The sequence below is a fragment of the Tetrao urogallus genome, assembly GCF_951394365.1.
Source record: "Tetrao urogallus genome assembly, chromosome: 6".
Taxonomy (NCBI): domain Eukaryota; kingdom Metazoa; phylum Chordata; class Aves; order Galliformes; family Phasianidae; genus Tetrao; species Tetrao urogallus.
In genome coordinates, this window is record NC_136819.1 from 17,930,574 (window position 1) to 17,958,110 (window position 27,537).

At 40.3% G+C, this 27,537-nt stretch overlaps 1 protein-coding gene across 3 annotated transcripts in view; it reads left to right on the forward strand.

Annotated features, from left to right (window-relative positions):
- The window catches only part of ANO1 (anoctamin 1), a gene marked incomplete at both ends in the record, with an annotated part of 70,318 nt that extends 44,239 nt beyond the window's left edge, over positions 1-26,079 (forward strand). For 2 of the 3 annotated variants that reach the window (XM_079537512.1, XM_079537513.1), the window contains 18 exons: positions 421-462; positions 3,562-3,626; positions 4,219-4,353; positions 5,666-5,826; positions 9,390-9,472; positions 12,147-12,218; positions 14,007-14,084; positions 15,183-15,257; positions 15,992-16,193; positions 16,857-16,968; positions 17,642-17,699; positions 17,808-17,908; positions 18,369-18,514; positions 20,207-20,359; positions 21,111-21,163; positions 22,734-22,918; positions 24,741-24,846; positions 25,822-26,079. In XM_079537512.1, the coding sequence (XP_079393638.1) occupies positions 421-462; positions 3,562-3,626; positions 4,219-4,353; positions 5,666-5,826; positions 9,390-9,472; positions 12,147-12,218; positions 14,007-14,084; positions 15,183-15,257; positions 15,992-16,193; positions 16,857-16,968; positions 17,642-17,699; positions 17,808-17,908; positions 18,369-18,514; positions 20,207-20,359; positions 21,111-21,163; positions 22,734-22,918; positions 24,741-24,846; positions 25,822-26,079 (2,085 nt within the window). The remainder of the gene's footprint in view (positions 1-420; positions 463-3,561; positions 3,627-4,218; positions 4,354-5,665; positions 5,827-9,389; positions 9,473-12,146; positions 12,219-14,006; positions 14,085-15,182; positions 15,258-15,991; positions 16,194-16,856; positions 16,969-17,641; positions 17,700-17,807; positions 17,909-18,368; positions 18,515-20,206; positions 20,360-21,110; positions 21,164-22,733; positions 22,919-24,740; positions 24,847-25,821) is intronic. The other variant, XM_079537514.1, reaches the window with a different exon arrangement.
- Positions 26,080-27,537: the final 1,458 nt, after the last annotated feature.

Consider the following 27,537-nt stretch of genomic DNA (forward strand, 5'->3'; position numbering starts at 1 on the left):
TTGTCTTCATTTACTCCTTTATCATACTTAAAAATAGTTCCACAGATCTAATCAGCCCTGAATGTTTGGAGACTTTGGGTACAGATCAGCTATCTCAGCTGCTCTCTCCTCTGTCAAGTGGCCTGAGGTGAACCCCAAACACCACGGAAATACTGCATCCTTTCCCTTGACATTTTTAGGCCACCTTTATCACTTATTCATTTCTTTTTCCCCAGTGATGGACACCATTACTCTTTCTTAATGTGCCCGATGACAAGAGACAAAGTGTGCTATGACAAATGAACTCCTAAAATGCAACATTATTTTACAGATTGCTTTTCTGGTTTTGATGCGTTAAGCAAGAGGGATCCATGGGCGTGCAGGAAGCATAGCAGCTCTGGGTGTGACTCACTGAATGACACGAGTTTTCTTTCTTTAAAGGGCGACTATGAAGGTGAAAACGTCGAACCCAATGACAGAAAAGTAAGTGGATATAAGGGGGTTGACAGACTTACGAAAGTCCCAGCCTGAAGTTACCTGCTGGAATCTGGGCATCGCCAAGATTTCGCACACCATATCACAAAAATGCCATGCAGTAGAAGTATGTGAATACTTTCTAACATTTCAGTTTGCCTTCATGTGGAGCTCAGAATGGCTATGTATGAAATGCCAGCTTAGTAACAGTGCACTTCTTACCACATTAGTACTGAGAGCATTTAGACACAACACCTAAAGTTAGGGTGCTGCAACTTCAGGTCTGAATGAGAGAATATGCTCAGCTGTCTTCAGATATCCATACCCAGCACAAACCCTGCTTTGTGCCACAGCCAACCATGCAAAATTCATTGCAGTCTCTTGGATTAATGTGCTGCTACTCTGGAGCATGGGGTTAGAATCAGGCCCAAAAAGTGGGCATGTCAGCTAATGGGAAGGATAGAGACTGGCTCATTCCTCATAAACACTCAATTTTTATTTCCATTTAAGCTTTAATATGAAGCACATCCAGAGGTGGTCCTATTGGGTGTATACTGATTACTGTATCATTTTCTGCATAAGCCTGCAGTTTAAATTATTTTTAGTGTATGTATACTGAAAAAAAAAACCATGTTTAGTAACCATTCTGAGGGAATACTTCTCATAAAAAAAATGCAGATTTCCCTACATTTTGCAGAAGTGTCAGTTTCTTAAATTTGGAGTGGAATTTCTGCACACTGGTGACCATGCTCCTTTAGAGCACATCAGCTCACTATCAGTGTGTCAAAAGAGAGCTTGGGCCTGCTCCTGAACTCTCTGCTTCATGAGAGGAGTTAATGAATTTGATTGCCACGTAATTTGCGCTGCTAGACTGCCTGCCTTTGCCTTCCAACTTGTTTCACAGCCACGTTTCCATGAGGAAAAGCGTGGTTCAGGGTGTAGAAGTGGGTTCAAACCCTTAATGTTGGCCTTATGAAAATAGGTATCCAAAATTAGAGGTTTGCTGGGCCTAACATGCAAATGAGTCATCAGGAGACAGCTACTGTTAATTTCCAACCCCTTCTCCTCCCCATTGATTTGTGTTAAAAATACCACATGCTTATCATTTCATCATTGAGCAATACACCCCTGAAAAATGATGAAACATGGATGAAAGTCCATGTTTTGTAAATCAGCTGGATTACCGTTTTCACTACTAGCCTCACAGATGCACTTATTTCACAAGTTCACTGTCTGTTTTGAAATGTTTACCTTGGCTTTTGGCTTCTAATTTCTTCAAATAATCTCTTGGTGTGCTTTGGCACATCTCTTCTGGTTTCTTGAAGCTTTCTTTAATCTAATCCGGTGCTAGGCCAGACTGTGCCTTTCTTACAACAAAATTAAATTTGAGGCATAGAAATGAAGTAAATATTTAGGGATAGCTCACTGATCTTCTATAATCATGTCTTTGAAGCTACGCTTTGAATATCAAGCTGATAAATGTCAAGATAAATGAGATAATTCATTTGTACTTTAACTGCAAACTTGGTTTGAAGCGGCATACAAAAGTGAAAAATGACACAGATGCAAAATCTCCTTCATTTAGTGTTTCCTGATAGGCTTGGCCAGATTAGCTTACTGAGGAATCATCTCATTTCCAGCACTAACTTATCTTATTAAAAGGAATTAAAAAAAAAAAAGAAGTTTCAGCTAGTACACATGAATGTTGAATTGTCTGCATGTTTCCCAAGCACAGGCAGCAGAGCTGAAACTCTTGGAAAAATGGTTGAAAGAAACCTGCAGTAGAATGAAAAATCACATACGCAAGAATGCTGATCTTTAATAAAAGCCTGCCTTTCAGGTTTCACTTTCTGCCCTTATGATTGTAAGGAAACTAGTAAAAATGAATTATTTTCAGAAAAGAGGGGAAAATCCATAGTCCACTTTTATTTTTGACATCGCATTTCCATGGAAGGAAGGTCGTAATTTTGAGTGATTCAAAAGCACAATGGAGCAGTTCAACTTGGAAGATCTGACCAATGATTTGGCAGGAGAATTGCTAACTGCTCTGGAAACCCTGTTGGCTCTGCACTGTGATGCTTGAGATAGGGCAATCTGTGGGCAGTGGCTGGAGTGCCCAACCTGCCTGGCCTGCTTTGCTTCAAGGAGCATGGCTGCATGTGCCAAGCTTCTCCTGCCACAGGCATAGAGCCTATAGACTTGAGCAGTGGCATCCTGCTTGGGCTGCTCCCCTAGGAAGTGGTCTCAGAAATGACCAACAGATTATCTCCTTGAAATATTAGTTATTTGTTCAGTAATGTATTCCCTATCTCTTTTAACTTGATTAAACCAAGGAGACAAGCTGAAAAGGAAGGCATGAATTCTAAAGCATGTGTAGACAAGCTGGTTCCCTCATCCCAGGAAAAGCAGGCTGGTACAGGTAACCAGTAAGAACAGTTCTTTTTATCCAGTGTGTATTAGACACATTGATTTCTTGTTCAATCTGTTAGGTGAACTAAAAATTAGATCAGAGAAGCACTGTTGATATATTTTACAAAGTAAAAGAGAAGTTGAAGGTCTCAGAGGAGCCTGTTTTTATGAGAGATTCAATTTTATAAATCATTAATAGGGATCATTGTTCTTCTTGGCCTGTATCCTAACCGAAAGGATGAGAGGAAATCATCACATACTTGTAGTTTATAGCTGAGCATCTCTTAAATGTGGGTTTCAAGGCAGCTCCGCACAGCTCCTCTTGATGAACACTGAATATTTGTGCAGTGGAAACAAACCCACTAATGCTTGTTTTCTCTGTCTTGTTAACTCAAAGCATGTTCATCTTTTCTATATGTACGGCTAAATTCCTTCTGCGGGTCATAAAATCAGGACTGCTCTCCCCATCTCTGCTGTAGTTATCCATCAATCCCATTGCTGAAGAGCCTTTTAATGTACTAGAATTCATCACTGCATTATAGCATGCCAGATCATCAAATTTGCTTTTAATACTTAATGCAGACCATGTATATTGGCAGATCTGAGTTATGTGTTGAAACCACAAAGCATGAGCATTGCAAAGGAGAAATCTGCCCTGCATGTTGGGATTCAGCTTTCACCTTCCTTTCTCTTTTACAGCTCCTGTGTGAGGAGTGGGCAAGCTATGGCGTCTTCTATAAGTACCAGCCCATTGATCTGGTGAGGTGAGAGCCAACCCTGAGGGCATGTTCTTGCACTGCAGCCATGCCTGCCAGTGCCCTGCAGCACTTCAGTCCTGTGGAGCCACCCCATAATGCTCCCAAGGACGTGCAGCTGTGTATGTTTGCATCTCTGTGTCAAGCAGGAGTCCCTGCATATACATCTCCAGCCACCACGATGGAAGCCAGGGGAGCTAGGGTGGGCAGGGAGGAGGTTTGTGTGGGTTTTCAGTACTTTCTGTGTGTTTCATTCACTCTTGGTAAGAGCAGAGACTCTCTGGAGTAACTGTGCTACAGAAAATGAGGGGCTTTGGTAAGAGGAATAGCTCTCAGAACATCCAGAGATATCAACTTATACAGCAGAAACACAGGAAAACAATGTTCAGTTGGACTAACTGGCTTTCATGGTGCCTGCATCACTGGATTAACTCCATGCGTGAAAAAGAGAGTCCTCTGAGGAAAACATTCCCACAGGTCATTGGATCTTACTTTCTCCATGTTTAATCCAGCTGTGATTCATAATTTTAGCCACATTATATTTTAAGAAATAGGAAACATTTTTTCCTCTCTCTTTTTAAAAATCTTTAATGTTTTTCAGAAAATACTTTGGAGAGAAGATTGGACTATATTTTGCCTGGCTGGGAGTTTATACACAAATGCTTATTCCAGCTTCCATTGTAGGGATTATCGTTTTCCTATATGGCTGTGCAACTGTGGATGAGAACATACCAAGGTAAAAGTGAATCAAAAAAAAATACGCAACAGATGTTTCTATCATTTGGGGCAATTAGAATTTCAAAATAAAATGTTACCCGTGTAGATGCTCTGTCACTAATAACTAGAGCAAGCACAGCTGAAAACTGTGGCTCCCATTTCTTGGGCTTTTCCTTGCACCTCTTGCAGTGCCCTGTCTGTGTGTGCCATGGCATTCCCAGGTCTGGCTGCCAGCTGGCACTGGCCAGAGTGCAGTGAGTGCTCTCTGTCCATGTTCCTCTTCACATCCTGCATGTTTCATCCTTTGGGAGCTGTGTTTGAAGGGGGTGGGTGAGCTCCATGGGATGGGGGGGCTGCAGTCCCACAGGTTCGTGTTCCAGTAAGTGATGGAGATATACCGAGGGCTGAGTGTGGGCACCAGAACTGCAGCATGTCTTAAGATCATTAGCAGTTATTGTTAATGTTACTTTGTTGAGCTGTGCTGAATGTACTAAAATTAATTCTTGGCTGGGTGCTCAGGTGTGGGGTTTTTTTTCTAATGCAGATCATTATATGAAACTAACAAAAGGCTGCTGATGATAGGTTTTGGTGCTCCCTTCTTAAAATGCTGAAAAGCATATTATGTGACATGAAGATAAATCAAGAATATGTATGTCTAAACTAAGCAACTGCAGTCAGATTAACAAAGTCGTGATGTCCCACTATTTTTAAATTTCAGTATGTTTTGTTATTATAATAATTATAAAGCCCTATGATTTTGCATTATTTGCCCCGCGTGCATCATCAGCTGTAGATGAAAATTACATAGTTTGTACAACAACCAAGAGCAGTGATTAACAAAGCAGATTAATGGATATCAGAAAATAGATTTCTTTTTTTTTTTTTTTTTGGTTAAGATTGCTTTGTACTGCTTCCAACAGTGGAAGAAAGTCAAAAACGTTACTATTGGTCGTCTGCAGATGGAGTGCAGAGAAATTAAATTTGTTGAACTCCAGTGTGTTGATCCTCAGCACTTCCCTTGTACTTTATCTGTTGCTGTGGTTAGTATTTTAAAATAAGTTTGTTTTGTTGGTTTTTTTTTTTTAACAATAATATTCTATAAAAGCAGAGTCTTTTGCATCTGCTATTTCAGCCCCTCCGTTAGCATGGTTACGGATGAAGTTGCTGAATAGGCCAAGAGAGGGAAAGACTACAAGAGTAGCGTTTGGTGGTCCTACAGATCAGAAACAGATACTGTGCCGAGTAGAGTGGCCCATCAGAAATGACTGTCAGAGCTTGGATGTTGAGCCATACTGACATTGCCTTTCATGTGTTGTATTGCTTCTTTGCAGTATGGAAATGTGTGACCAGAGAAACAATATCACCATGTGTCCCTTGTGTGACAGAACATGCAGTTACTGGAAGATGAGCTCCGCTTGTGCAACTGCTCGTGCAAGTCATCTGTTTGATAACCCTGCAACTGTCTTCTTCTCAGTCTTCATGGCTCTCTGGGGTAAGAAGATGTATGCCTTGATGTTAAGTTTTTAATTATTTAAGATATAACAGGAAGGAGCAGAAGAGATAAAGCAGTATATTTATACTCAGTTAATTATATTAAGGACTTCTCTTTCTCCCCCCTCCACCCCCGCCATGAAACTGCCACTCCCAGATTTATATTCTGGACTGAAAGCTAAAATTCAAGAAGTTGCTCAAGATGAATGTCAAATGAAATTGTTAAGCATCTGTCATAAAACTGCAGCATGGTATGTCAAAATTTCATTAACGAGATTGCATAGCTTGCCAAAAAAATCTATTTGCAAAGCCAGCTTCCACTTTAGAGCATTACGGAAGAAATGTATTGATGTACTTTGGGGTTGAGGGGAGGGCTCCATGGGGAAGTGTAATGGCCTTTAACGTCTCTGGACAAACCAACATTGATTCCTGAGCGTGTTCCGAGATGCAATTAAGTTTATCAGCAAGAAGACATCAAGCATGCAGACCATGAGCCGGGAATTGTGTCATAATAGGTACTTTTTCTAATGCCGACTGGCCCTGTATTTGAGCAAGTTACTTAACCTTTCTTTTCTCATCTGTGGAATTTAGTTAAAAGCATTGTGAAATTTTTTGTGGGAATAGTTACAGAGGGCTACATGAGCCACGGTCATCCTCGTGCCAGGCAATGGAGACCTGTCTAGATAGATAAATGGGAACGATGGGTCCAAAGCCCGTGCTTGTAACTGGAATCCTGTACAGAGAGGCTACACAGAACACTTCAGTACCTTCAGCTGTGTAGTTTGACCAGCCTCATGTTTCCCAGTGTTGGTGAGAGAAGTGCAAAAAGTTTGCTCTGGACTGATTTTTGTAGAAGCCAATGTAATTCCTCTTAGAGCAGTGTCGTTTTCACCAATGTCTTAATTTGAATTGCAGTAAGCTAAGGGCTGATGCTGAGCGCTCACTGCCTAGGAAAAGGGCTGTCCTGCAGAGGGATTTAAGGGCAGCAGGGAGTCAGGAGCACTGCAGGTACAAAGGAAGAGCTGGAGACCTTGGGAGGTTGAAATCGCCGCAAGGAGGAGTGCCTGTGATCTTCAAGATCATCTGGCCATATAATGCACAGGGAGAAACGTGATACACCCCAAAGCTGGGTGCCATGTCAGAGGCTTTAAATAGACTGATGTTCTCATGTGGAGAGTCAAGTATCAGTTTCGATCTCTTTCACTTACTGTTATTGTGATCCCCACACAGGTATTGGCACATAATGCTCTGTTGTCCAAAGAGTAGGGCTGTTTGCCTCCTTTTCCTTAGCAAGAAACTCTGGATCCCTTCATGCACTTTTTACCTTCTGGGGCAAAGGCAGACATATTGGAAGAAGTCAGTTTCTGTGCTCTGTGCAAAATAAGGCTTAATCTCTGAAATAGTTTTGGAGTGGGATGTGAAATTCCTCAAGTTATTTTTAGGTCAGTGTAAAACTTTATTTTGGTGGAACATCATATAAAAAATGTTTCAATAATGTCATTTTGAATTTGAGGTCAGGTTTTCCACAAGGTTGTGAATTTGCATTATTTTAAACTTCACTTTTAAAGATTTCTCAAAAAAATTTTTTTTCTAAAGGGAACTAGAAATTTATTTCTTAAGGAAATAGTATTAAGAGAAATTGATTCCCTGTATATCTAAGTATGTGTATATTCTGCAGTGCCATTTATGAGCACTTCTGCCTGAAAGGAGTTTTATTAGGCTTCTGTACAGTTGAAGAACTGAGGCAGATGGAATCTGAAACAGCAAAACGGCAGCAAAATGTCCTTAACATGGCAAGGAAATTACTCAAAGTTTGAGGGAATTCCTAAAAGAGCCATCTTGGCCAGGCTGTCTTTCTCTGATGTTGTTCATAGAAATGATAAATTTGGAAAGACCACCAAGATCACCAAGTCTGACTGCCAATTCATCCCCGCCATGTCCCTTAGTGCCACATCTCCATGTTTCCTGAACACCTCCAGGGATGGTGACTCCACCAGTTCGCTGGGCCAGTATTACAGAGTTCTGGAGAATTCTGCTTCAATGAGAGTTTGAGCAGCTGTAGGACTGACCCATGCCTGTCACAGGTTCAACATTACACGTGAGCCTTGGTCTAGTGCTGTTCTCCAAAACAGCCGGCACTCCTTGGCCAGCCTGGAAGCTTACCTGGTGTTAAGTGATACTGGCTTACTTCCAAAGGCGTGAAGCTGTGGTCTTAAATGACATGAAAACCTCACAGGATCTAGATAAGATCATTTGGATAATAACCTCTGGGAAGCGTTGAGCTCTGTGTACACTGATGGGCCCAGATGAGGTATGAAAATGCAGAGGTATGTATGGAGAAGTGGCTGTGCTCAACTACTGCAGCATACCTGGCACATTCGCTCACTGCTTTGAAATGAACTGGCTGCATTTCAGATGCAGTATTTTCATTTTGCATCTTTGTAAGGCAGTGCCACAAAACAGCTCCTAGCAGTAGTATTAAACAACGTGTCATTCATTGTCCATATTCCTCACTGTGGGTGGAGACTACAGGCTGCAGGACAGGAGCCCCAGCAGCAAGGGATGTGATCTCTGGGACCCTGACATGCCCTCTTAAGTGACAGTTATGTGGTATGGGTACAGTGACGAGGCTCAGCCAAAAGACTGGCAGGCTGAAGTTACTCTTGGAATACCAAGAACAGACCAGGTTCTGGACATGATGGTGTCCTCCTCTCTGTGTTCAGCTCTCTTGTCCTTTCCCTGCCTCTGTTTTTCCTGAACAAGAGGGCAAATGTTTGTGAGCACATCTGTTAATGCTCACTGCGGGAAGCTCCCCTGGGAACACCACTTCTGGGTAGTCTTGCCTCTTTCATAATCGCTTATTTATCATACAGTGCTGGTGTATTCCCAGCATCTAAATACGTCCTCTGAGAACTTGCTCAGTCTCAGAGGCAGAGAGACTGATATAGACTGGGATTTTTCACCGTGACTCAAGAAATGCTTTAGAGATGTTTCTTTTCCGGAAGTTGTCCTCATCAAAAACAAAATTTCAGTGTTTTTAATGATTAAAAAACCCAAAACCATCACAGGCTTCTTTAGCACTTTGCTCATCTGCAGCTTTAACAATATGATAAGTATTTGGGTTTGAGCATGATTATTAGATCCAATGTAACTATTATGATGACTAGATAGATGGAATGAGAATACACAAATGCTTTATTTTGATATCTTTGAGCGAACAATTATACCAACAGTACAATACTAGTTAAATCAGTCATATTTTGTGTAGATGAAGAACAGATTTGTTTGGACTTACAAATGGAATTATGTACTGATGAAGACCAACGGTATTATTAGTCACATGCAAATATTTAAATAACTTTGGGTGTTTGACTTTCTTAGACCTCTTAAAAGCTGTGTGCATCATTCCGCATGAAGTCATGTGGGCATAGTAAATGTCCTTTATTTTAGCTTACACAGACAGAAAAGTTGGCTGCTAGCACAGATTCCAGGCACATACCTAGGGCTGATATGACTTCTGAACCTTTATAAAACATCAAAATAACTGTCAACCTGTTGTTTCAGCTGCTACCTTTATGGAACACTGGAAGAGAAAGCAGATGCGGCTCAACTACAGGTGGGACCTGACTGGGTTTGAAGAGGAGGAGGTTTGTCCCTTCCGTTCTGACTCTTTGTCTTGCTCCGCGGTGCTCCGAGTCCTTCCATGCCCCGAGCCACTAGACCTTGGCCTGTGGGGTGTTTAAAAGACAGGAAAATCCCTGCGTGAACCATATGATGTTTTTATAGCCAGGCTATGACTAGTATGTATTGTTGCCATAGAAACATAACCGTATAGCCACAAAATCACGGTTGGTGTTGGTTTTTTTTTTTGGGTTTTGTTTTGTTTTGTTTTTTTTGTAAATGTGCAACCAGGTCACACCTAGCAGCATATGCATGGAATATATGGCTCATCCGTTACTCCCTGGCTGCTGTCAGGGCACTAACAACCACAGAACTTCGTTCAGCTTGCACTGCTGAAATGAAATCAGAAATGAATGTATCAAACCTGATAAAGTTACAGCATTGTATTAAAAAAAAAAAAAAAAAAAAAAAAGGCACTGAAAATTCCACTTGAATGATGCAAGATCAAGCCATGACTTGACAAATAGTTAAGAAGGTACTGTCAGACGAGTGCTTGCGGCACTGGGGGCATTGGAAGAGATGCAAGTGTTGAGGGGTATTTATTTTGGATGCCAAAAAAAAAAAAAAATCCCTAGTCAGGTTTATGATAAACGTGCTAAGTAGTATGAAAGGAGAAAAAGAGGGGTCTGTATATTTAAGAAAGGGTATTAAAAATCAATGAATTTCTTGAAGAAAAGGAGATAAAATGCTCAGCTTAGGACCTGCCTTACACCTTTTTGTTTTTAAATTTGCCACTTCACTAACAGTGCCTGCTTGCCCTGACCGTAGCACAGTGACAGCAGTGCCAGTCTTGCCATGGCTTTGGTCACAATCCGGGGGGACAGGTCCCTTGTGTCACCCCATGCACTGTAGCATCCCAGCCAGGGCATACAGCTGGCATGGGGCCACTGCCCTGCTTCCTGCCTGTCCAGATTTATTGCTGTTGTTGTTACTAAAAGGAGCACGGCTGCACTTGTCATATCACAGGCTGTCCTAAGTAGATACACAACAAATATTGTTCCCCTGAAACAAAAGCCTCATAGATTTGACAGGGTGCTGTGCAGCTGGGTGAGCCTTGGGCAGTTATTGCTCCCCTCACCCCCAGACATTTCTGCTAAATTATCTCCTCTTAATATATTTAGCTCCTCCTTAATATATTTAGGCACACTGTGCAAGCAGCCACTCTACCATGCGCTTTGCTAGATTATATCTATTCGACTGGGAGAGAATATGGGGCTTTATTTGCTGCATGCTATACTGCCCTTTTATTTTTGGCAGCTTGCTGATAGCACACATGAAAGTAGAAAGGATTAACTGTATCTTTCCGATGGCCATCTCCTTCACGTCCAAGTTTAGAGCTCTACCAGGCTAAAACCTTGCGTGACCAAAGGCAGCAGCTGTTAATAAAATACATCTATCCTTTGTTTTGTATAGGCAATTCTAGATAAGTTGTGAAGTTAGCAAGGAATTTGAGTCCCTCCTTATTTCTGATTTTGATGAAACTTAAGCTAGTATCACGCTAAGAGCTGGGGTCGAAAGTGGATAATAAAATACAAAGTGTCTCATCTTCCAGTGTTTTTTAGGGACACCGATGTCATACAGTACCTACAGTAATGTCAGTAGATAGCGTGGAACATGAGTGGACTGATCTTGTGTTAGCTTCTACCATCCACTGCACCTGTGTTTGTTTCATGTAATTGTGAAAATATAAATCTGCGACAGTTCAGTAATCAATATTTTTTCCCCCTTGTTCTTTTTTTTTTTTTCTTTTGTTTTTTTTTTGTGTGTCGTATTTTTTTTATTTTTTTTTTTTTCTGGTTTCCTGAAGGAGGCAGTCAAGGTTTGGAAAACATTTTTTAAAAAATTGCTCCTACCTTTTTTATTACATGTCCACTGATGAATGCCATCTTTTGATCTCCACCTCTTCTTTTTTTGAGCATCAGATTTCCCTTACAGCTCCCACTGATTGCTTTTCCTTTACACCCTCCCCCTCTCCACTTGCTCAGACATTTTTCAGATCCATTCTGTTTTCCATCCAATGCATACCTCTGAATTCTGCATCTTTTGTGAATGCGTAATTATTGTCAATTCTGAAGCCATGAATCTTTCTGAATCTTTTGGCTGTCTCTTCTGAGTGTTTCCTGCTCCCTCTCCTGCAATGGCTAACTGTGTGGATTTTGTCGAGACAGGATTACGGGAAGACCCCAGATGACAATTTTCTGGGATCCCAAAACAATGGGTTTTGCATATTTACAACAAATAAGTGTTTCCTTCAAGAACTGAGAGTCATTGAATGCAAAATTAGCATGCAAAATCTAATTGTCATCACAAGGACAGGTCACTGAAATCCAAGAACAATGTCACGCAGTTTGAACCTGTCTGCAGGACGTCCTGTGTTCTCTTAAGAATTAAATATAAGTACGCAGGGCTATAGGCAAATCATGACTGCAAATCAATCTGCTGCTGTACAACTGCAAATCATACAGCATTTAACATCTGGTTAAATGTATAATGAACTATCAATTGAGATAATGTATTGAGTGAATTAGAATTCAATTACAAAACAGAGGTTATTGGGAAATTGACCTGCAAATGGTTCATACTTAGCTGATGCTGAAAACAGATGACTTGGCTTTTTATTCAATATGACTTATTTCACAGGCTCATCCCAGAGCAGAATACGAAGCAAAAGTTTTAGAAAAATCACTGAGGAAAGAACACAAACATAAGGAGGTATGGTAAAAATATTAATTTTTTCATCTATTAAAAAAGCTTTGATAAAGGCCATTTATAGCAGGCACTGACTCACAACCAGGAAAAAAAAATAAATAGATTACAGTGATAATAATAATAATAATAATAATAATAATAAAACAAAGAATAAAAAACAAAACAGAAAAACTGTAGATAGCATTTAAATTCCAGATGTTTTCAGCCCTGGTATGCATGTGTACTCTCATACTTCAGACCCAAATAAGCCTAGAAATGCCTTCATTGGTATGGTCAGACATGGAAGTGTGGTTTAAGAAATCTTGCCCGATTGAAGGGGCTGTCCTGTTAGGCTAACCAATACAACTTGAGAAAAATAGAACAACACATCTTATTCTTTGCTATCACAAGTGCCTCAGGAGAGGTTCACTGTCTTGTAAGCATCCATCCTCCCGCCAGCAAGTCAACCTGAGGGGCTGAAATCTGGTGCTTCTCATACAGAGGTTTTGGCGATGTGGGGAAGCCTCTGGCATTGTTGTGGCTGCCTTAGGGAAGCCCCTGGGGAGCCCTAACATCTGCTTTTGCCTTTTTGCTGATAGTGTAGGTCAGGCAAGGCACTGCTTTAACACTGCTCTTAGAAGATAAATGTCCTGCTGCTGAGCTGGGATCTGACTGTGCTTTAGGTCTTGGGACTGTTTTGTAAATGAAAATATTTCTAGAGCATTAGTTGGGAGCACTAACACCAGTTTTCTTGCCCAGTTCCAGCTTTGATATTAACTTTCTGCCTTTTAAAACCATAACTTCCATTATATTTCACCGGATAAGGTATTGCTCACTTTTGCTTTTACCTTGCTCTTGACACTGATGTGAATAAGGTGCTGCCAGCCATCCTGGAGTGCATCTCACCTGCAGCCAGTACAGTTCCTTTGAACAGCTTAAGTACTGCTGGACCCCTTTTTCAGGATGCTGATGTCAATACGTTCTAGTTAATGAAGGGGGTGCAGCATGAAAGTTGTCTTGTGCAATGTGGAATACCTGATTTAAATCCCTAGCAGGAGAAAAAGAATTCATATTGCTGCCTTCTTACGTAAACATTTGCATATAGACTTTGTTGAATTCTACCAGAAATATGCAACTCACTGTTCCTTTTGGTATATTAGGAATTCAGATCCTGAATGTGGAAGATTAGGATAATCAGACAATTAATCGTAACCTCGAAATATCAGAGAAGGAAAGCTGAGCAATAAAGAGAGAGGTTTTTTTTAACCAGACTATTTATAACTTCTTGGGCTGCATTCAATGTGGATGTTGCTAATTTGGGAAACGTGAGAAAAGAAGTTTTTTTCTGAAAGACTTGGTAATTATCTTTCATTGGGATCTGGAGTGTTCGGGTTCAAATTCAACAGTTGAATGTCAACTCATAAATTTTGTTAAATGAAAACTATCTAATGTCAACCCAGAACTTGCTCACATTTTTTCAAAAGAAGTCTGATTAAAAAATTACATACATGTTTCTGAAAGGAAAAACACTTTGGACATCCTTTACACATCATAAAGGAACAAGAATGGCATAATCCTAAATTAAAAATGAGAAATTCTTTGCAGGACAGTTTGACCTATCCCAAGATTTAGGACAAAAGTTTGTGCTTTGCTGTTATTTTTTTATTAACCTTAGGCTGCAACACAAACAGAGCACTCACTTGTGGCTAAACTGCAGTGCATACAGTTAGTAGAGACTATAGAGATGAATTTAGCAGTGCTTTGTAATGCTGTATTGCCCGATCCTTTTTTGTTTCCTTTAATTGCCATCAGAAGCATCGGTATTTTCCAGAAGAGGCAGCAAACAAATGGAGACAAAGAGTTAAGACAGTCATGGCTGGGGTGAAATTGGTTCTTTTTATTCAAACTTATGAGGAAGCTCAAATTATGTGTAATTATGGAAGACACAAATCAATTATTTTTGGCTGTTGAACTCTTGTTTAATATTCACATTCAGTTTTGGGTTTCTTTTCCTTCCTCCCCGGTTTCCTTCAGCACTCTTTTAGCCACCGTTTCTATGCATCCGGAATGGCACTGCATGGCTAACCTTAGGGGTACTGTGCTGGATTGAGGTTATGTTTTGCAGTGGAGCATGGGCTGTGTGTTGAGAGAATTGCTTGCACTTCCTTAAGGCAACGTGCATGGAATAAAAATAGAATTTTGGGTAATATTTTTATGTCCGTTAAAATGTGTGCGTCATCTTCTGTAATGCTACTTTGTTGTTTATTTTCTGGTGTTTAAAAACAATTCCCGACATGAAAGTTCATGAAAGACTTGATGAGCAATATTGCTCTAAATGAAATCTTCATCCCCAAATTCACTGTGGCAGAGTCACTAGATGGTTGATGGGATTTAGGATAGTCTGCAGATCATCTCTACTACACATGTGCATCTTAACTCCCAGTAGCCTGGTCCATCAGACACCACATGGACGGTCACGTAGTTAAAATTTGCTACTACTGAAGCAAATTGAGGTTGGTCACATCACAGAGCAAGAACTTCCCTGTCAACTGTGTGCTCATCCTGAAGCTTTTTGGTACAGTCTGTATTTCAGTGGCACCAGTTGGGTAAATGCAAAGCTGCAAATACAGACTGGAGATGGAGAAGGAAAGAAGAGGAAGGATTTTTCCAGGGAAGGGAAAATAAAATATTTAACAGTGGGAGAGATCTTACATCATGGTTTATGACAGGCTATTTGCATGCTTCCTCCAAAAAGTACACAGAAAAATCTATTTTATTTATATCCGCAATGCAGGCACTTGACCAATTTGAACCTAGATAGTAAACAATTTGCCTGTGTGGAATTGTAACTGTAAACACTGTGTCTTTGCATCTGCTAACTGGGTGTGTATTTGTTAGCCTTTATTTTCCCTCTGTGTTTTTGTCACATGCACAAAATTACATGATCTATCTTTAGTAAATGTACCCTTTCCCCTCCCCAAATTTTAGACGGATAAAGAGAAGCTGACATGGAAGGATCGTTTTCCAGCCTACTTGACCAATTTTGTTGGCATTATCTTCATGGTAAGCATCACTTGGCAAAGCCTGAAATTTACGTTACTGAGTGATCAGAAAGAACAGAAGAGATAAGAATGCTGATGAAACCATTTGTCAGATTAATGTGGTTCTCAACAACTTTTTCCCAGCAAAAACATTCAAACATCTTAGTTTTTTGTAACTTAAAAACTTTTACAGAAATTGAAGTGCTTGAAGTACTACTTTAGCACTACTCTTGGAAGTGGAAGTACTACTCTTTCCACTGAAGAAATAAGTATGTCTGAACATGGTAAGGGAAAAATGAAGGCATGGAGGTGGGGATTACCACCATGATCGATGGGACAAAGCTTAAAACACACAGAGAGTGCTCTTGGGAAGTGCTCAGGAAGGAGAGAATGGCATATTTCTTCTTCTTTTTTCTTTCTTTTTTTTTTTTCCCCAGCTCTTAATAAGCCATCATCATTTAAAACAAATTTTGAAGGAAATAATAATTCAAGACAGAGCAGCAGTTGGATAAAAAGCTTTTAAGTCCTTTCCAAAGGTATAATACACCAGGCTGACTTAATTGATATATTTCTGGAGATTTTGATGATCAAATGACAAGTAAAATTGGATCTGTTCTTACAGTGACTAGGAGCCTTAACACAATTTCTGGGTTTGGGGTATGGCCCATAGACCTCGTGTAAGGCCATGGCTAGGTCTTGTGCCAAGTGTTTACAGTTAAATCTTTTGTAATGGGGTTGTGCTGCTCTTACTTGCAGGTGGGGCTGACATTTGCTATAGTGTTTGGAGTCATAATATACAGAATCTCCACTGCTGCAGCACTGGCAATCAGTGCAACCCCATCGGGCCGGTCCAGCGTCAGGGTCACTGTCACTGCCACCGCTGTTATCATCAATTTGGTTGTCATCATCTTCCTGGATGAAGTATATGGCTGCATAGCAAGGTGGCTAACTCAGATCGGTAGGTGCAAGTCCTCAGGTGGTCTTTATTGGAGCAGTTATAAATGAGAGTACTGGATGGACTGCATGGTTAACTTCAAACTAGTGAGCAAACCCAGGGAATTCGAGTGGGTGACCTGAGTTCTCACCAGTCACTTACAAATACCAAAGCTTAGATGGATTCAGCTTTAAAGTCTAATTGCTAATCCAGTTATGTGTGACAGAGATACAGCTAAATTCCTGTACCTACTCTTGACATTGACTCTTCTCTATCACACAGTTACTGCTTTCTTTTTTCTTGCTTACTTGGCATGAGAGATTTCAAGTAATGGAAAACTGTGAATGCAAAGAAAAACAAGGCAGAAAAATAAAATGATTCCAAAAAGCATGATTGATGAAAGGTCCAGAATTCTTTTCAGTTAAGTTCTCCATCCTGCAAATGATTGTCATGAAGGTCAGCCGGATGTGACAGTTGCAACTCCAGATGCTGGAGTTGTTGCAATGAAGCTGAACAGGAGGATTTCAGAGGGCTTACCACTGACCTCCCTGAGGGCCATCTTACTTTACCTTTCTTTGTTTAAAAGGTGGCTGAGAATGCTTTCCAAAGTCCATATTTATTAGGTCATGTATTGTTCCAGGTTGGGCAGTTTCTTAATGTTTCTTACATGTGTCCCATTGGTTCCAGAGGTTCCAAAAACTGACAAGAACTTTGAAGAGCGTTTGATCTTTAAGGCTTTTCTTCTGAAATTTGTCAATGCCTACACACCCATCTTCTATGTTGCTTTCTTCAAAGGCCGGTAGGTAACAAAAAAGTCTGTTCAGAGTTTTGGTTCATTGCTTGAAACAGCAGAAGTGGGGTTAAGACTTGGGTGATAAGGAAGATTCCTTGGGGTGGGTGACAGTAAAGATACCACGGGACATGTTCTGGTTAACACAACAGCAATGAGGTTAGGTGCCTATGGGTAGTCAGGTTCTGGCTCTAGTATGATTTCTTAGTGAGAGGGCAATGCTGAGGTGTCGTGGGGTGCTGGGCAGCAGGCAGCTCTCCTGGGGAACAAGGCTGAGGTGGACAGCTGGTGCTCAGCCTGCACAGCTTATTGCCTCCTCTCTTCTAACCTTACCTCACTAATTTACTCTCAAATGTTTCTTCCTTGTCCCTCTCATTTTGTTTTATGTTTGTTTTTTCTTCTTTTTAATATACCTTATAGGATTTCTGCCAAGATGTACCTATACTGTTGTAGGGCATGTGGCTTGCATTTGTACTGAGCTGCTCACTCAGTTCATAGGACTTATTTTTTGAAACAAAAGCCAAGAAACTTCTAAGATGGATTGATTTCCTTCTTTTTTCTGGAACTGGTCATTAGGTGACCCTGCTCAATGACATAGCATTTCACACAAGTTACTTTAGGAATCAAATACTAGAAGTATGAAATCGATATGAAGTTCTTAATTCTAACTTTTGCACTCTAGGTTTGTTGGACGTCCAGGAGACTATGTCTACATTTTCCATTCTTTCCGAATGGAAGAGGTAATTGTATTTCACCCTGCCTGTGCTCGCACCACGTGTGAGCTCCCTCTTCCCCTGTCACAAAGGTGGAACAGGTGTCCTGATTTCCCTTTCCTCTGTCTGCTGCAGTGTGCACCGGGTGGCTGCCTGATGGAGCTGTGCATCCAGCTGAGCATCATCATGTTGGGCAAGCAGCTGATCCAAAACAATTTATTTGAGATCGGCATCCCGTAAGTAGCAACATTTTTTTTCTCTCTCAAACACATCTTTTGCAATGTATCCAATAAACTGTTCACAGCCCCTTGATATGAATGTGGTTTGCAGGCTACCTGCAAGTACTGTGCAGTGACCCTCTATCTGCCATACAGTAAGTGCTGTGTCCTTGCTGTCTTGCAGCTGCACCAGCATCGCTGTCATTAAATCTGGCAGAGCACGTCTGAAGAGTTAGGAAATCTATTGTCTTCTTACCAACTAGCAGTTGGTGCAGTTCTAAACGTGATTCAACCATAACCGTCTGAGTATTGGTACTTCTTTTTAGCATATTGTGCTCTTGCATAGCTTATATTAAAGTAGATACAGAACTCATTGTGTCTGTTAATGTAAAAAAAACTTACTGTTCCTCCACCCACCTGAGAAGTGGGCATTGTGCACAGAGTGGCATGCTAACTGGATCGCTTCTGTTTTCCCCAGAAAAATGAAGAAATTCATAAGATACATGAAATTAAAGCGTCGACGCTCCTTGGACCATGAAGAGCACATAAAAAAAAAGCAGCGTTATGAAGTAGACTATAACCTGGAGCCTTTTTCTGGACTTACTCCTGAATATATGGAAATGAGTGAGTGATGTGGAAAGAAGGCGTCTTAAGCGAATTATGCTAACTGAATGGAATGGGAGCTGAGGTTTTTGAACTGTAGGTTTGGAGGACAGTGGATATGGTGCAGAACTTAAATGTATGATCTGTATGATTTAGGACAGTAGCATATTTTGGCCAGTCATGGGCTGCTTCAGGGGTGAATTATGCTATCTGTGATCACGATCCCTTGTTTAGCACTATATTTTAGATATTTTCTTTTAAGCTATGCGACATGTTACTGCTAAATAATTAAACCTGACATTGGGTGACAGATGTGTCATTTGTTGCACCTTACATGGAAAAAAAAATATCAGTTTAATTCAGATTTGAGTTTCCACTGTCTGTTCTCACACCAGGTTTGTTCCATTTTTTTTAAATCTGACCATAGGCCAGGTTGAAATTGACAGGTCACGTATACTGTTTTGCAAGTAATGCATTATCTTGAGTGATTGATATGGAATCTAAGCACTGGACATCACACTCTGCATTACTGAGGCCCAGAAGCTGCATTTTCTTTCCACCTTAAAATCCTGGGGAAGCTGAGAAATCTATTCCTCTTAAGGCTGTTATTGACAGTGTCAGAGATTCCTGAAGTGTCAGACTTAGACAAGCAACTTTATGTAGTGTTTTCAGGAGCGACTAGACAAAAATAATGGAAAAAAATTATGAAATGTGCGTATGCCAAAAATTGGCCTCCCTAGCTAATATAGTGTGAATTAGAATAACTTAGAGTAGTTGTGTCCAGGACAGACAGGAATTGGTCATGTCCCTCCTGAAGTCCATAAGGGGCACCGCACCAGGCCACCATATGGGCTCTTGTCGCCCGCTCTGTAGGGAGAACCTCACCTGGGGCAGATAGGCTGTGGGGGTGGCTGGAGGAAGGGGGAGTTGGTTAGGAGAGCATGGAAAAGATCTTGGCTTCTTTGAGGTGGGGAACAACAGTTCAAGGGACATTTAAATCTCTCTCCATAAGTACACAGAGAGGGCAAGAATTAGTATGGGTGATGAATGCAATTTGAAGAACAAAGCTAGCACAAAAGCTAGCAAAAGAACTGGCACATACAATCACAGAGAGAGTGGGCTGGCATGCAGAAGGTTTATAAACTTCAGAAGAGTTTCCAATGGGCTTAGCAAGAGCTGAAGCCTTGCCACTGGAGCATGACAATCCTATGTGGGAGCTCATGCTGCCACGGGAGGCAGCAGGTGGCAGAAGAGCTGCTGTCATCCCACATTCCTCATTCCAGATAGCTCCCACGGTTGAGGCCTGCATGGAGCAGGACTCCATCCTGCTGCAGCACAGCATCCCCTTGCCCCTGCCTTGCTGGAGGGACACAGAGGCAGCGAGCAGCAGGGTCAGCATTGCTGCGATGAAGCTAGGAACTCCCCTGTTTCCATGGTCATTTGGCCTTGCTGGACATGATGAAGAAAATGCACTTTATTCTCCCAGCAGGTGTTGTCTTATTAGAATCTGGAGGAATAGCACTGACATGATGATGTTGGAGCATCTGGACAACTGTCTAAAAATATGATCAGATTTTTGTGTGGTCCTGTGTAGAGTCAGGAGTTGGACTCGATGATCCTTATAGGTCCCTTCCAACTTGGGATATTCTATGACTCTGTGTATACATTTGATAAATACAAATCAGTCCACTGACATTCTTTTTTTCTTCTCAGTTATTCAGTTTGGATTTGTAACTTTGTTTGTCGCATCCTTCCCATTGGCGCCTCTGTTTGCTTTGCTGAACAACATCATTGAAATCCGTTTAGATGCAAAAAAATTTGTTACAGAGCTGAGGAGACCAGTAGCAGTCAGAGCAAAGGACATAGGTAAGTGCTCATTGCTGCTGTCACTCTCTGCTTGTTTATTCCTGGACTGATGGCAGGATGCTATTGTGCTGAGTTGGTCTCATTAACAGGAAGACATTTATAGGACAATTCAAAACATTATACTGTGGCTTAACTGTGAACTATCATAACTTACCAAGGCTTTGCTTTCAAAATAGAAAGACCAATGCTTTAAATCCAGATGAATATTTTATTAGGTAAACAGTGTCATTTTTCAAAGCAAAGTGATCAATACAGTAGCAAAATATCTCACGTGGCTCTGCACACCAGCAGCTTTTCTTGCAGAAGCAAAAATTTCTGTGTTTAGTAACTCTGGACTGGACTGGAGAAATAGACTTGGGAATGAGAAAAGACTTGAATGCCTGTGGGTAAGCAAGTCCCTTCATCCCTGCTTTTATCCCAAAACTTATTCCTGAAGCTGGAAAGGTGCTGGAACCTAGTTGTGTAGCAGGTGAACCTGGCTGGAACCTAGTTCTGTAGTCGTACAGCAGCAGCAGACCAATCCTCCCCTTCCCTCAAAACCTCTAAAGAAATAGGTACCTAAGCATAATTTTGGAAGACAGAGTTGGAATCACTTTGCTTGATGGGTCCTTAAATTAGTCTCTTACAAAATATTCTTTTTAATTTCAATATTACTCTAGTTTGGTACAATCCTAACTCTGTTATCTGAAAAATGTAATTTAGCTAATTTTAATGACTAGCACAGCATTCACATGTTTGTCTCTTTCCTTAGGAATCTGGTACAATATCCTTCGGGGGATAGGAAAACTTGCTGTCATAATAAATGTAAGTAATTCTGCATGAATAAAATCTTACTTCAACAGGCTGGCTTCTCCATTCTGCTCCATTAGTTTTATCTTAGCTTAAATCTCTCAAATTCAGTGAAAATAAATGATTCAGAATTTTGCTAAAATATTACAGAGTCGGATCCAGTGGTTACTTTAAAGTTGAGACAGTTCTGCACAGTGGTGCACTGGGGACAGAAAATGGCTAAAATTCAGTATTCAGAACAATAGGGAGAACTGAAAATCTGAGTACAACCTGGCCTCAAAATGCAATGCTCTCACTCAGATATAGCACTGATAATCGATGAAGATATTTTTAGTTACTTCAGCACTGAATATCCTATCCACTGGAAAAATTTCAGCCTACTTTTTTGTTGGCATAGTTTACATCATCTTGATTCTTCAGAAAAGTTGTGTTCCCTCTCACCTTCTTTCCATTATGTTAATCTCTAATATCCTAAATAAATATAAGGCCACTTTTGTCACCTTCATCTGGCAACAGATGAAAAGAACAGTTGAATGACAAGCCAAAAACATGTTTCTAATGTAGCACAATAGCAGCTGTGCAGGGCTTACAGCCACACATCCATGGGCTCTCCTCTTTTCTCCCCATTATTCAGAGTGGAAATCCCTTAGCTTTGCCAACAGGTGTCTGTTCTTTTAAGGCCAAACCATTCTGGTAGGTATCTGGGACGCTGCCTTAGTTTGTCTTTACCATTTCTCACCTTTTCCTTTGGAAATAATTTCTCTATTTTTCTCTTTTCTCCCCTGTAGTCTCTCTTCATCATTATCCAGTGTTATTTTCCTTCTTTGACCTATGCACTGTCCCTTTTTATCACAGAACAAGTAAAACATTTTGTACTGTGTTTGTTCCACGTGACTTGTGCCAGTGAAAATGTTTTGCAACAATGATAAATAAGAACAGCGAGAGTTATGAAGATGTCCGTTCACTTGGCTGTCCTGCACTTTGTGTATGACGTTTTTACAAAACCTTTTAAAATAACCAAACAATGTGGAACTTTTGTGACCATAAAAATAAAACTGGCTTAGTCTGCTTATCCTTTTACCCCAGTGGAGCTAAAGAATATGTAAAATTAATGGGCTTTCACAGTGCAGTGAGAGTTTAGAGTCAACTCACTGTAAGTTGTTTGCAGAACAGAAAAGGAAATCGTGTAAATAAATCAGTTGGACCTCATGAAATGCATAGTGGTCAAGTTGTCATAGGGGCACAAGGAAACAGCAGTGTGTTTTGCTTTGCCCTGACACTGGGACGCAGCAGCTCCATGCTCTGGGGAATTCAGATTGTTACCACATACAAATCTTAGTCAACGTGGAACTGCTCTATATTATGCCCTGCAACTCGAAGGTGTCAGCAATAAATACTACCTTGTTACAGCAGTTAATATTCTATTTAGGGGCCTGTACGCTGCAGTCTCCACCTTGTTTCTGCAGCAACCCCTATATGACAGCCCCTTATTTGTATAAGCTGTGTGAGCAAGACATAGTTGAGTGTGTTGTTAACTTGAAACAGTGCCTGAATATTGCGCTCATTCTTTACTCTTATGGCTTAGGCATTTGTGATCTCATTCACATCCGACTTCATTCCACGCCTCGTGTACCTGTATATGTACAGTGAGAATGGCACCATGCATGGCTTCGTGAACCATACACTATCCTCTTTTAATGTCAGCGATTTTCAAGCAGGAACAGCTCCAAACGACCCCATGGAACTTGGCTACAAGGTTCAGATATGCAGGTATTCTCTCGAGTAACAACTAATTTTAAGTGCTTTACCAGCTAAGAACGTGACAAACTCTAATATTCCTGGGGTAGACTTTTGTTGACTTGTATTGTCAACACCTTTTGAGGACCTTGGTAGTCTTTTATATTGAATCAAGCCATTACCTTGAAAGTCTTGCCTTACAGATTAACCACAAGACCTGAATAAGAAGTACTGCGTATTTTGGGAGACAGAGACTAGCATTAGCAAATTTGTCTCTACAAAGATTTTTATTGCAATGTATTTTCGGGAAAGGAGATAAATAGTGATAAACAGCATAATGATACTTTAAGGGAATAAAATGATGTCAATCATGCTATTATATCACAGCTTTCTAATTGGATGACTGTGACTTCACAGTATACTTCTCCAATTTCTGTAGCAATTGCTGATGACAGTAATAGCAGCCTGATCTGCACTGGAATTTAAGACCCACTCAAATTGTGATTATGCAGGAAATATCCATGCCTGTAACAATTTCTACATACTATGTTCATTGCTAAAGGCAAATTATTGTTTGCATATTTCAGCTTATCAAGCAGTTTGGCTCTGAAATGCTGAAATGCATACTTCGCCTATGCTTCCTTAGATATGCATCGTCTTCAAAACAAATGTTTTCAACCTTATAAACCAGGGACGAAAGCCAAATCGAAGCTCTTGGAACAGCAAGACTGAAAGACTAAATAGTAGGGATAAATGGTGGCAAGGAGGAAGACAAACTATAGGAGGGAAGAAAAAAGAAAGAAAAATGATTCTAGCGTAGATACACTGAAAAATTACACAAACTGACCAGGAAAAAAACAAAATATTTATAGTTTTATTTTTTTTTTAATCTTCAATTTATTCTTTATATATTGACATAGCAGATTAACTTGCACTGAATGCTAAGTTGAATGCTGAATGAATGCTAAACAGAAAATTCACCCTCAGATGAAAGAGAGAACCAACCAAAATTAGATATATATCAGCTTAGCTTATTTTTGATTTCTCACAATTTCCTCCTGGTGATCTTTGTATAGAGGATAAATTAGGCAGGCAAACATGTTTTTAGTACAGAACTTACAGAAGAGAAGTGTTAGGGTGTATTAGTGTCACAGTCCAATGTAAAAATGGCAGTTTTCTACTTTCTAATCCCACCCTCTTTCTTCCATTTCTCCCACATTCCAGGGATTTTTAAATCACTTGAAAACAGGGGTTCCTAATTCTTCCTAAATATTAACAGGATGCCATATTTTAAATTAAACGTATTTTTCTTGGTCCAGCTCCTAAGAGGTTATTATTGATTAGCTCACAGTTTTGTTTTTTTTTTTTGAAGCTATAGCTAAGGGAAAATTTTCATGTTCTCTCTATATTTTGGCAGTGATCTTTTGCCAATCATGAACCCGTAGAATGCCACGTAGCACAGCACACATTATGGACTTGAGATCAGTACTGGCTGAAAAATAAGTTTGCAAATGTAGTTTAATTTCAAGCTTATTTCAAACAGCAACAACAAAGAAACCAGACTGAGCTGTGTTGTTTGCTGTCTTTATGCAGAGTTTATTTTATTTGTAATTAGTTTATATTATTTATAATCAGGGGGTATTAAGATTGAAGGCTTTTAATCTTGAATAAAATTTAAAGGCTGTGGGAGGTTCAGCTGTGTCTTGTTTGTGAGAGGTTAATACAAAGCCATGTTGTAAAAGTGAACATTCTTTTAGACTATTTGACCTACTGTTCAGCCATTCAGTGTTAACTCCTTGTTGTGCTAAAACGTCTGAATGACATCACTGATTTACTGAGTCTTGATTTTTTGCAGGTACAAAGATTATCGAGAGCCCCCCTGGTCTGAGAATAAGTATGACATTTCAAAGGATTTCTGGGCTGTCCTAGCAGCAAGACTAGCATTTGTGATAGTTTTCCAGGTATGTTATGACTGCAGGCACTTCTACTATGAGAAGGAAAAAGAGTTGTCATACTTCTTTAGCTAAATACAGCAAGCCACCTTCAGAAACAATTAGGCCAAAGAAAGTATCTTCCTTCACAGCTGTTTCTTGCAAAATCAAAGGAATTTGCCCATTCTTGTTCACCTGTCTGCCTCCCATACAGTCCCAGATGTCCCCCAGCTGAGGGTTACTTCATTCTCAGTGATTCTCTTAATTGGTTTGATGCAGAAACAACTTAATGACCTTAGTGAATGGGAGAGCACAGGACTGCTGCTAATTACATCCTTCCAGTAGGATGTTTACAGTGAAGAAACATAAATTTCCTCCAAAATAATTTCTAGACCAAGCCAAGAAATGAAATTTCCAAGATTTCCCAGTTGTATTTTATTTCATGTCTGAACAGCATGGCAAAATCTGGTAATTTTTCATTGAATTACATCGTTCAGTCACAACAGTCAAGCTGGTTATTGTGATACAAGTGTTTTAATCCTACCTTACCTAATCTTGTTTCAATTATTATTTTTGGGGGGGAAACATTTGAGAAGGGTTTCCCTTTCATGGAATCAAGATTTTAAATCAGAACTGTTTCATGATTTTTTTTAATATTTTTTTTTTTTGCCAACTTTCATCATTTTTACTTCCTCCTTATTTACTTCTGCCTTGCTGATGTAAAATTCCATCAGGTCCAGTATTTCCTTTTCATTTCCAAATGGCTCTAACAATATTTGTAGATAAATCATAAAGATCTGCACCTGGTATTTTTCACTGTTTCTAATATGAACAGGAAATTGAGGTAAATTTGGCTCGGCATCACGTTTATAGCATGCAGTTGAGCCCAATTCAAATATTGCCTTTTCTTTGTTCTTCCTTCTCAGCTACAGTGAAATGACCCCTTCCCCTACAGTCATCCTTTCATTTGCCCAGGCTGACATTTTCTCACAATTTCATTTTCAGAATTTGGTCATGTTTATGAGTGAGTTTGTTGACTGGATTATCCCAGACATTCCCAAGGACATTAGTCAGCAGATTCATAAAGAGAAGGTTCTCATGGTGGAGGTCTTTATGAGAGAAGAGCAAGGGAAGCTGCAAATGGAAACCTGGAAAGACAAGGACAAGAAAAAAGGTGAAAACTGTAACAATCACAGCCCCAGACTCTCCCTGAGCCACAGTGGGAGCTTGTCCTCCTGTCACTCGTATCCTGTTGACGTATAGAAGAGGATGGAGTTGATTGTGTCAGGGCATTCCACTGGTACATAAGCCATCACATAAAGGGCAGGACTTGAATAATGGACAACCTGCTGCATGTTGAAGGATGTGCTGCCATTTCGCTCCCATCTTTGTGAGAAATGCTCTTCTTGCAAATATGGAGGACCATGTTCTATTTCTGATAATGTGTTTTGTTTTTTTCTTTTGCACAAGCAGTAATGCAGGGAATTTTTATATTTCATCATTAGATAACACTATTTACATTGGTGTGCATTAATAAAGATGTACTTAGTATGTCTTGATATTCTCTGAGAATTTGAACTTAGGCTAATAACTAAATCATTGAAGCTAAATTTTAAATAATGATAATACTACTAATTTAAAATATTTTTGGAGCCCCAGGCTTGTAGCTCTTTCAGGAAACTTTAAAAAGCATATGCAAAATCAGCATTAGAGTGTGCCTCCTTTTAGCAGGAGAGGAACCATGTAAAGTTTACCAGATTTACTTGCTGTTAAAGTTACGGTTTAGCTCTGCTGGCAGACATCTGTGTTTGAACCTGCAGGTCTGAAACAAAGCTCCCATTGAGTTTTAGGGTCAAATACATGCCTAAGGCACATGTGGTTGTCTGCTGCATGCCTGAGACTTCCACTGGGCATTGCTCTGTTCACAAGCATCAGGAAAATGGATCTGAAAAAGACCTCCTTACCAGTGCATATCTGATGTGGTGGAAGCTACCTCGGTGCCCCAGGCTGCATCACCTGTGTTGGAGTGGTCCCCAGAGGCTCCTCACCCATAGCAAGGCAACAGCAGCAGCACAATTTTGGAGATCTTCCCAGCCAGTCAATTACTATGGAGCATTTTGGTAAATGCCCTGAATTAATGAGCACATGTAGAGCTACAATGAGTCAACTGCCCTGCCTGATATGCAGCCACCATTCTTGCTGAGGGGAGTCCCTTTTTCCCTTTGTTTTAGCACATCCCCTTCTTAGTCAGGTTTTTCTCTGTAGCCCTCTGTCCTCTGCAGGAGAAGGGAGCCGGTTGCCCTTGCAGACTTTGTACTGCTGAATGGCATTTCCTGGAGGCTATGCTGGAAGAGTAAATCCAAAACATGTACGCTCAATGTCTTCAAGGGAAGTTTAGCCTGCACTGGGGCTGCAGGACCAGACCTATAGTTAGTTACATAACTTCTCTTTTGTCTTAAAATACCCTATCTTTTATACATGGAGCTTCCTTGAATAGAAGTCTAAAATCCTTCCTTATGAAGCCTATCTAAATCTCATCGGTTCGACTCTTTTTAAGCATAGTACATTCTAGTTTTGCTTTGTCAAATGATGAACTGCACTTCCAAATAATATTGGTGCAATTAACCTCATTTCCTTTATCGCTTTGTCTTGTCCATGGCGCTTGCATTATGAATATAAAACTGAAGAATAAAATAAAAAGTAAAGATTTCTTTAAAGTCT